Source organism: Grammomys surdaster, unplaced genomic scaffold (assembly GCF_004785775.1).
Source record: "Grammomys surdaster isolate TR1022 unplaced genomic scaffold, NIH_TR_1.0 355, whole genome shotgun sequence".
Taxonomy (NCBI): Eukaryota; Metazoa; Chordata; class Mammalia; order Rodentia; family Muridae; genus Grammomys; species Grammomys surdaster.
Genome location: NW_021604774.1, coordinates 222,443 through 233,687, shown reverse-complemented (window position 1 = coordinate 233,687; position 11,245 = coordinate 222,443). Strand labels below are relative to the sequence as shown.

At 44.1% G+C, this 11,245-nt stretch overlaps 1 protein-coding gene across 1 annotated transcript; it reads right to left on the bottom strand.

Moving 5' to 3' along the window:
• Window positions 1-10,026: 10,026 nt before the first annotated feature.
• On the bottom strand, window positions 10,027-10,992 carry LOC114631274 (olfactory receptor 2A1/2A42-like). The gene has a single exon (XM_028779577.1). It carries the CDS (start codon window positions 10,990-10,992, stop codon window positions 10,027-10,029), a length of 966 nt encoding a protein of 321 aa, XP_028635410.1.
• Window positions 10,993-11,245: the final 253 nt, after the last annotated feature.

Here is an 11,245-nt window from a genome sequence, read left to right as displayed (position 1 = left end):
TGTGGCATGAGTTCCAGAATTCCAGATTTCATGTACAATCACCCATGCTGGGGTGGGTTTTTGGTGATGAGGCTGCCTTTGAGGAATTTCTATACCTCTAAGTAACCCCAGTAAAACTCACTGATTCAACAAGTTGGTCTTTGATAGCTTCCTTACTTTGGTCTGTCATTGATTCTCTATGTCTCTGTCTCTTTCTGTCTCTGTGTGTGTGTGTGTATCTATGTATTTATGGCTCCCTGATTCTCTGTCTCTTTCTCTGTGTGTGTCTGTGTCTCTCTGCATATCTCTCTCTCTCTCTCTCTCTCTCTCTCTCTCTCTCTCTCTCTCTCTCTCTCTCTCTCTCTCTTTTTGATGTAGCCTCAGCTACTTCCCCAGTGCTATGAGTGCCATCCTGCTACCACTGTGCTTCCCGCCATAAAGATAAGTAACTAAACCTTTGAAATCATAAGCAAGGCTCCAATTAACTGTCTTCTTTTAGAAGAGTTGCTGTGGTCATAGTATCTCTTCACAACAATAGAACAGTGTCCAAGATAAATACTAATGCAGAAATATTTCAATTAATTTTAATATAAAGGACACACAGAAGAAATATTTTCACAAGCTAGTATTGATGTAAGCAGGATAATTTATTATCTTGAGACAGGGACTCATGTAACCCAAGTTGGCTTTGAACTTTACATATTGTTCAGAATGACCTTGAACTTCCAATCCTCCTGACTTCATCTCCCAAGTGCTAGAATTAGAAGTATGCACCACCATAATATTAGCCTCATAGCCAATATTCTAGTCCAAGTCTTCCTCAAACCCCTCACTCTGTGGTTGGTTCATTTTTCTAAAGTTTGTCTAAAAGTGACATAGTCCTTTGATCAAGCCTCATGCCCACACAACCTAGAGTCACCTGGGAAGAGAGCGCAAGAATCAGACTTGGTAATCTGAGTCTTTTTGGATAGAAACAGCCACCATAATTCCTGTCACCAGAGACCATTAGGTACTGGGAGATGGTCTCTTATCTGTAGGCTTCAACTAGATTTAGGTCCAGCTCTACAGACTTATAATTTAAATAAATCTAAAAACAATGTGTACCATACAACATTGATCAAAGAAAGTGGTAAATCACAAAAGAATTCAAATCAGGGGACCAAAAAGAAAATTGTACAACCGTGTCATTTTGACATTGAATCTATTGACAGAAGTTGAATGAAGAAGATGTGGTAAAGTCGTGTAATGGATTACTATTTGACCAATTAAAGGAAAGAAATTCTGATATATGTATTGCAAGGTTGGGCTGTGGTCTCATCATGAGCAAAACAAGCAGTCATAAAAGATGAACATTGTGCGATTCCTTTTGTATGTGTTACTCAAAAGAATAAAGTTTCTAGGCACACAAAATAGAATTATGGTTGCTTCCAGAAGGGAGGAAGTGGAATAAGAACTTTTACGTAAGCACAGAGTTTCCAATTTACAGAATGAAAAGCATTGTAGAAGGTAGATGTTGTCAGTGATTCTGAACAACACAAATAGGTTGATTTTGTGGAAAATTCCTGGTATCTTCAACCCCTGCACCAATGCTGATTACCTTCTTGTCAATCTGAAAGGATTCCTCAGAACTACCATAAAGGATCTGATAATTAAATGTGGACAGCCAATACGCTGGTTACTTTTGATTGTCACTTGACACAACCTAGAGTCACCTGGAAAGAGAGAACATGTTAAGGAGTTGTCTAGATCATGCTGGCCTATGATTATGACTGTGTAAAATTGTTTTGACTGATGATTTATGGCTGTCCAGCCCACTGTGGGTGGCACCATCCCTAGGCAGGTATACTTGAGCTGTATAAGAAAGATAGGAGCAGAAGTCATGTCTTAGTTATGTTTTTAGTTCTATGAAGAGACACCATGACCAAGGTAACTCTTATAAAGGACAATATTTAATTGGAGCTGGTTTACAGGTTCAGAGGTTCAGTCCATTATCATCAAGGCAAAAGCATGGCAGCATCCAGGCAGACATGGTACAGAAGGAGCTGAGAGTTCTACATCTTCATCTGAAGGCTGTTAGGAGAAGACTGGCTCCCACATGGTTAGAAGGGTCTTAAAGCCCACACCCACAGTGACACACTTCCTCCAATACAACCACATCTCCAAATAGTGTCACTCACTTGGCCAAACATATTCAAACTACCACAAGCCAGTACACAGTTCTGCCTCTAGGTTCCTGCCTTGAGCTCTTGCCCTATCTACCTTCAGTGATAGATTGTGGCCTGCCAAATAAGCCATTTTCTTTTTCAAGTTGCACATACTCATATGCAGACACACCTACATCTTACTTAAAATAGTAAAAATAATAACAAATAAATAATAATAAATATTTTTTTAAAAATAACAAAATTGTGGGGTTTTTTTCAGGAAAATGGGTAGAACTGAAGATTAAGATAAATATAACGGAATTAGAAAAAACAAGTACCATGGAATTTCTTTAAGTCATTGAAATGGAAGGGGAACTATTTGGGAAGGAGAAATGGAACCAACAGCAAAGGAAGGAGGTACAAGAGAGGATAATGGGGTATGAATATAATTGTGTGTATGTGAGATCATGAAATCTGTTATCTTTTTTATTAATATACACTAATTTAAAATAAATTTAAGGAAAATGAGATAGCTCAGTGGAGAAAGGTGTTGATTGTTGCCAAGCCTAGTGGTGTCAATTTGAAACACAAGAACCCATATAACGGAAAGAGAAAACTGACTCCTTCAAGATATCATCTGACTCCCACATGTGGACTATGTACACACACATACACATGCACACGCATGGGTTGGGGCAATAATTCTCTCCCTCCCTCCCTCCCTCCCCTCCCCTCCCCCTCTCTTCAAGGCATCCCACATCCAAGACACAGCAGGGTCAACAGCAGGCAGAGAGCTCCACATGCTCCACACAGGAAGCAGATGTACACCAGAGCCAGCTGGCTCAGGAAGAAGTACATGGGCATGCGCAGACTTGGGTCCAGTTTGGTGAACAAGAGGGTGAGCACATTGCCCAGCAACATGATCAAGAAGATCACTAGGAAGAACACTGAGAGGTTTGGCACAACTGAGGCACTTGTGCTAAACCAAGAAGCATGAACTCCAGCTCATGCGAGCAGCTCTAATTGGCCCTGGACAGCCCTGCCCAGGAAGGTGGCCATGGGCTCAGGGTGAGCCTGGGCAGCCCTAAGGACCAGGGGGTAGCCCTGTGAAGTACCAGAGGAAGAAGAAGATGAAGTGAGAACTGTAGCTTCTGAATCCCACCCGTTACATTCCCAAGAGGGAGCTCATCCAAAGGTAAATCAAGTCCAGTCCTTTACCGTGGGTAGAGCTTTCTTAAAATTACCAGTGGGTGTGGGTGAGTTACTGGCCTAGCCCATCTTTACCCTTGCAGTTCTCTCTTCAAACTCCCCTTTCCCTAGTTGGTTGTACCATAGTTTTAGTTTTTATAAATGGCTGTATGAGGTGTTGTTGTTTGTTTGTTCTTGTTTTGTCGTCGCTGCTGTTGGTTTTGAGAGATGGTGTCACTTTAAGTAGCCCTGGCTGTCCTGAACTCAGTATGTAGACAATGCTGTCCTGGAACTCATAGAGAACCCCCTGCCTCTGCTTCCCAACACTGGGATTAAAGGCAAGAGCCACCATGCCTGTGAGATGGTTCCTGGCTAGCTCTCCATCCTTGTCTCTTTCTACACTTGAATCTCACTAGGCTTGGCTTCCAGAACCTTGTCATCTATGGTCCCTGACATTTCCTCCTCACTTCACAACCTGTCACACGGACAGCCTTGGTTAAGCTTAGTGAGCTGCAAAACCAAAACAGAACAAAAAAATGTAAATGGAGGAAATGGATTTGTGGGAGGTGGGGCATGGAAATCGGAGAGGACGAGGAGACAGTAATCAAAATTATATATGAAAAGTGGTGTGTGTGTGTGTGTGTGTGTATGTGTGTCTGTGTGTGTGTGTGTGTGAAGTTGCCAAAGAACAAATTATATCTGAAAAAAAGGATTCATCGAAGAAGAAAGGAATTCCTTTTCTTTTGTTTTAAAGATGTATTTATTTATTTTATGTATATGAGTGCTCTGCCTGCATGTACACCTGCATATCAGGAGAGAGCGTCAGAATTCATTACAGATGGTTGTGAGCCACCATGTGGGTGCTGGGAATTGAGCTCAGGACCTCTGAGCCATCTCTCTAACCCCCACAGAATTCCTTTTCTTAAAGAGTTAAGATTTCCAAGACAGCCCTAGGCCAAAAGTAAGAAATAAAAATGCCCAGTGAAAAAAGACTAAAGTGCACAGACTGAAGCCACCTTTCACCAGTGCAGGCTGACTGTCCAGTTGTAGGTAGAATGGAAGCTGTATAGAATTTGCTAATAGCCCATGAACTGCAGCTTGAAAAGAAAAACATCAGCAGGTGGGAAAGACTCACCTAATAAATTAAAACCACAAGAAAGTAGTGCTGTAAGAAGGAGAGAATCTGATTAACAATGGGTGCCTTGGAGGGATGGGAAAACCCTGCCACATATGAGCAAGACCAAGTCGCCTCCCTCTAAGCCTCCTTGCTTACCTGTGAAGGTGTGATAACAGGATTTCCCTCACTTGGAGGACTGCATAAAACAGTGCTACTTACTGGGTAGCTCCGTGTTCAAAAACCAAACACATCCACGGTGATCTTTAAAGGGCGTCAGGAGCCTGGGGAGGTAACTCTGGGTATCTTGTACTTGCTGCACAAGCATGATAATTTGAGTTTGATGTCTGGAATCCACATGACAAAAGGAAGGAACCTGGAAGTTGTCCTCTGACTGCCTTTATACATACACACAGACTGACACACACACACAAACATGTCACACACACATACCATACACATACACACCATATATACACAAACACACACATGCTGCTACACACAAACATACACCACACACATATGCCACACACACATACCATACACACACAAACACACAGACACATCACACACACACAAACACACACACATATATCCACACATGCAAACATACAGACACATATCACACACACAAACACACACACATACACCCACACACACAAACATACCACATACACACAAACATACAGCACACACATACCATACACACACACACAGCACACATACACATACCATGCACACAAAGAAACACAAACACATACAATACACACACATACACACATCCCTCAAACACACATGTAAATAAACGTAAACTGAAAAATCTATGTTTCATTAAAAGAATTACTGTAAACCCCTCTTAAAGGCAGGCCAACACAAAACAGGGACCTTCCAGGTCCCTTGTGTATATATTACAACTTTCAGTTTTGTATTTTTATTGGATTGCTCAGGATAACCATCATAATCACTGCCATCATCAGCATGGTCATCAGTATCGTGTTTATCACCATCATCACCAGATTATAATCTTCGTCATCACCCCCACCATCACCGTACCATCACCATACCATTATAATCTTCATTGCCATCATCACCCTGCTACGATAATCTTCATCATCATCACCAAGGTCTTTATCCCCAGCAGCAGCAGCAGCTGCTACATCACCATACTGCTACAGTCTAGACTAGATCTTCATCTTTGTGATCACCCCTCAATCAGCTTCACCATCAAAGAATGAAAAACAATAGTATCCTGCTCCCAGTGATCATGACATCATCTGTCCGTCCAGCTGAGCCCCATGCTCCCCTTCCCTTCAGCACAGCCCCTTGCCCCTCACCTTCTGCTTCTCTGTCTGGACTGAGTTGTAACAATGCTCCTGGGGCTTGCTGGGATTTCAGAAACCAAAGATTTTAGTCTTTGGCTCTAGACAGACAATGAGAGCCCTGAAGACCCCCCTTTTGGGGAACTGTGCTCCTTATGTGTCTCTGTAGAGGGAGGCAGAGAGTCTGGAGCCCCTGCTTGCCCCAGAAACTGTGAAACTTTCTCTTCTGACCTACCTGATTGTGTCTGCCTCTATCTACACACAAGAAATCTACATTTGCCTCACTGACCTGTAATGCCCTAAAGAATTCTCCTGCCCACCCTTCTGTCCTCAAGTCTTACCAAGTCTTGGCATACCTCTCTACAGAAGCCAAAAAAACAGGTTATTGTGTTTACAGACTTTCCCAGAACCCCAAAATCACACACACACACACACGCACACGCACACACACACACACACACACACGCACACACATACACACACGCACATGCACACACACACACACACACACACCGTCCATACCATTTTTTGAATCTAGCATTCAAATTAAAATTCTAAACTGAAGTCCTTTTTAAACATCCACAGATTTCAGTTTGTATTACAAACATAAGGGACCAGTGGCATGGCTCCGTGGGTAAAGACACCAGCAGCTGAGCCCAAAGACACAGGACATGTGTGGTAAAAGGAAACAGCTTTCATAGCTTGTCCCCTGAATTCCACATACATAAACTATGCATACAAATTAAGTAATTAACTAATTAGCTAATTATAAATAAATACATGATAGTACTTTTAAGAGAATAAAGGGTCTGGAGAGATGGCTCAATAGTTAAGAGAAAGTACTATTCTTGCAGAAGACCTGGTTCGGTTCCCACAAATGCCTGTAACTCCAGCTCCAGGAGATCCAATGACCTCGTTTAGCCTCCACGGTTACCTGCATGCACAGGTTCATACACTTACAGACACACACATACACACGATTCACTGTGAACTACCCTCTGAACTACACGACACATCTTTTCCTCTCTAAACTAAGCACAAAAGTATTCTCTACTTCTGTGTCTTGTGTGTGATGCCCAAAATAAACCATGCTTATAAATGATTATTACATCTCTTGTTCTCTATACATCATCAGAAAATGAGCCCTGGCCCTTCTTAACTGCAGCTAACTTCCAAATATGTCTCTGAAAATGTCCAGAACCAGACTTCCAAATGTAGACTGTTATTTCCAACATTGGAAGGATTTCTAGACCAGTCCATGATTGAGTTCAAATAACTGGTCACATTTAATAACAATACAAGAGGCATTATAACTTCTCTTTTTGATTCTCTGTTCTACAAGTTCTAAGAACTTGAGGCAAAGCAGCTTGTCCCATCAGGGGTATAGGTAAGCAAGGTTAGGTCAGGAACATATGTCTAATACAGCTTCCCAGTCACCATTGTTAGGAAGCTCAGCAAGCTCACAGGTCAGCATCATTCTTTGTCCTGGCATCAGCACATCTCACCAGTCACTCTGGCAGCCACCATGTTCCTTCAGCATCCTGCAGAAAAAACACAAACATGCCCTCTTCCCATATTAAATACCTGATAGGGATCATGCCATATGCCAGTAAGTGGATCCTTCCCTTTCACCTATGCATAAATATGCCTACTTGTAGAGTGCCATAGACACTCAGCAGAAAGTTCCTTGGCATCTAATTTTTTTAATTTTAAAATAAAAAGAATATGATTTAAATAAATTTGTGGTGTATGGAGATATACCTACTCCTTTTTTATTTTATGAAGATATTGTTTTAAAGTTCCATGGGCCATTTCCACAGTCCCTTGTCCTTGACAATTATAAGGAATACCAGTAATATGGGTAATGTTAAATTGCTGCCAGAGAGTCTCAAATGTTCGACTGGGATAGCCAGTTCCATTATCTATTTTTGTTTGTTGGTTTATTTGTTTGTTTTTCTTTTTGTTTTGTTTTTTTTATTATTGGATACTTTATTTATCTACATTTCAGATGTTATCCCCTTTCCCCATTCCCCACCCCAAAAACCCCCATCCTCACTCCTCCTATTTCTATGAGGGTGTGTCCCCACCCATCCACCCACTCCCACCTCCCTGCCGTTGAATTCCTCCTCACTGAGGCATCCAGCCTTCAAGAGACCAAAGCCCTCCTCTCTGACCGATGCCTGGCAAGGCTGTCCTCCACTACTTATACAGCTGGAGACATTGGGTCCCTCCATGTGTGTTCCCAGGCTAGCTGTTTAGACCTTAGGAGCTCTGGTTGGTCGGTATTGTTGCTCTCCCCATGGGGCCCCAAGCCCCTTCAACTCTTTCAGTCTTCTCTCTAATTCCTCCATTGAGGACCCTGTGATCAGTTTGATGATTAGCTTTGAACATCTGCCTCTGTATATGTCAGGCTCTGGCAGTGCCTCCCAGGAGACAGGTATATCAGGCTCCTGTCAGCATGCACTTCCAGACATCCACAACAGTGTTTGCATATGGTGATTGCACCTGGGATGGATCCCAGGTGAGGCGGTCTCTAGACAGTCTCGCCTCCAGTCTGTGATCCACGCATTGTCTCGTATTTGCTCCTGTGTGTATTTTGTTACTCCAAGAAGGACCAAAGCTCCCACACTTTGGTCTTCCTTCTTCTTGGGCTTCATGTGGTCTGTGAGTTATGTCTTGGGTATTGTGAGATTTTGGGCTAATATCCACTTTATCCATGAGTGAATACCATGTGTTTTCTTTTGTGTACTTTACTCAAGATGTTATTTTCTAGTTCCATCCATTTGCCTAAGAATTTCTCGAATTCATTGTTTTTAATAGCTGAGTAGTACTCCATTGTGTAAATGTACCACATTTTCTGTATCTATCCCTCTGTTGAAGGTCATCTGGGATCTTTCCAGCTTCTGGCTATTATAATAAACAACATTTTATTAAATGGAAAACAAAACCTCAAAGCATTTCTAGTCTTATTTTAATAACAGAGAAACACAGAGGACCAGAAGTCTGGGAGGGGCAGAAAGAAGAGGTACTGGGGTAAATATGGTCAAAGTACATATGTACTTGAGTGAGTGAACATATATGTATAAAAGTCACCATAGTGAACAATGAATTTTCAATCCTCCTGCCTCTGCTTCCCTAGTGCTAAAATAACAGGCCTGGCCCACCACCTTTGGGTTTCTGAGATGAGTTTGCTTTTTGCCTGATGTCAGGGCTGCTAAGACATGGCCTTGCTATCTTCAAATTATTTTTACTTTTCAAGTAATTTAAAAAGTAAAAGAGTTATGGCTGAAGAGATGGTTCAGCAGTTAAGGATGCTGGCTACTCTTGCCAAGGACCTGGGTTCAAATCCCACATGGTGCTCACAATCATCTGTAACTTTGGTTCCAGGGAATACAGCATCTTCTGACCTCCTTGGACACTCCATGCACATGCTTCACATACATGCACTCAGGTACACACACATATGTATAAAATACTTTCATTTTTTTTCAATTTCCTATACATTTTTACTTAAAATAGAATTACATTGCTTTTCCCATTTCCTTCCCTTCCTCCACTCCCTCCAAAGTATCTTCACTAAAGATTTTGTGATGCACAGTTATTCTGTAACATCCAGACGCTAATGCCCACTAATAGTTTTCTGGATGCAGCCCCAAGTTTCTTGCTTGCTTTATCAGTTCCCTCTCCCTCTCTCCTGCTCCCTCCCCCTCCCTCCCTCCACAGTCACAGAAGTGAAGTAGCCATAGCAACTCTGAAAATATTTATCATCTAATTCTTTACTTGAAAGTTCTAGCAGGCCTGGGGATATGACTCATATCTAGGGAGAATGTTTGTCTGGTATGCACTGGTAAGTCAACCATGCTTAGTTAAAGAGCCCCGCACCCATGAGTATCTAGAGAGCACAAACTGAATCCAAGGGGTGTTTTGATTAAGTTGGGGAGTGAGTGGGTGGATCTTGGAGGAGTTGGAGGAAGGTATGGCCAATGGGTATGATCAAAATGCAGTCTGAGAAATTATATCAACAAAGATATAATATTAAGATTTTTTTTCAAAGAAATCTTTATGTAGTGATGTATCTGTTTAATTCCAGTTCAGGAGGCAGAGGCAAGTGGATCTCTGTGAGTTCGAATCCAGCATGGTCTATCCAACAAGTTCCAGGCTCTAGCTGGGGCTATACCGAGATCCTCTCTCAAAAACTGAAAGACAAACTAAAAAGAAAGATACCTCCATGGAATTTGAACAGACCAGACTGAGAGAAAATTCTGTGTCTCACAGAAGTGGCTTAGTGCAACACAGTGCGCGTCCCCCGCAGCCGGGCCAGGGCATAGCGGGCTGCCATGTGGACATCATGGTTTCGAAGGCTATAAATGAGTGGATTGAGGACAGGCGTGACCACCAGGTAGAAAACTGCCACCAGTTTATGGTGTCTAGAGGGAAGATCACTAGAGGCTTTGGGCCGCAGGTACATGGCACTCACGGTGCCATAGAAGAGTCCCACCACCGCCAAGTGTGAGCTGCACGTGGACAAAGCTTTGCGGCGACTCCCAGCAGAAGGCAACTTGCGCACAGCAGCCAGAATCCAGGCGTAGGAGGTGAGGATAAGGACCAAGGGTACCAGGAGGATGGGTACGCCCAGCCCGTAGACCAGCCTGTAGTTGGCTGTGGTGTCTGCACATGCTGTCCTCAGCACCGCAGGCAGCTCGCAGAAGAAGTGGTCCACCGCTGGCTTCCCAGGACAGAAGGGCAGGCGCAGGGCGGCCACCGCATTGGGCACAGAGAGTGCAAAGCCCAGTGTCCAGGATGCTCCAGCCAGCGCTGCACAGCGGGGCGCGGTCACCAGGGTCGCATAATGCAGGGGTCTGCACACGGCCAGGCAGCGGTCCAGGGCCATCGCAGCCAAGAGGATGGCCTCGCAGCTGCCCAGGGAGATGCCCACGTACAGCTGCGCGCCACAGCCCACCAGGGAGAGGCGGGCACGGTGCATGGCCATGTGTGCCAGCGCCTGCGGCAGCGTGGTGCTCACGTAGGCCGTGTCCAGCAGGGCCAGGTGGGTCAGCAGGCGATACATGGGCCGGTGTAGTCGTCTGTCCAGGGCTATCAATCCCACTAGGGCACCATTACCCAGCACAGTGGTGAGATAAGCCAGAAGTAGTGAGGCCCAAAGCAGGGGGCGCAGGGAAGGTGGGGCCCACAGTCCCAGCAGCAGGAACTCCGTGGTTCCTGAATCATTGAGAGTTCCCGGGCTCATCCTGGGGACAGAGACAAATAGGAGGGCCACTGCAGCCAGTCTGGACTCGGAATATAAGGGATGCCAGGACCCAGCTCCTTCTCCCTTAGTCTCCCTTCCCAGCGCACTCCTTCCACACTCTCCTTTTGATGTCTCCATCCCCCTCCCATCCTGACATCCCGCCCTCTGGTCACTCACGCGCGCGCGCGCGCGCGCACACACAAACACACACACACACTACAACTCGAAGTTACATCTTGCTTACCCCGGCCTC

Coding starts and splice junctions, on each gene's coding strand:
- LOC114631274 (XM_028779577.1), bottom strand. CDS start 10,992: ATGAGCCCGGGAACTCTCAATGATTCAGGAACCACGGAGTTCCTGCTG.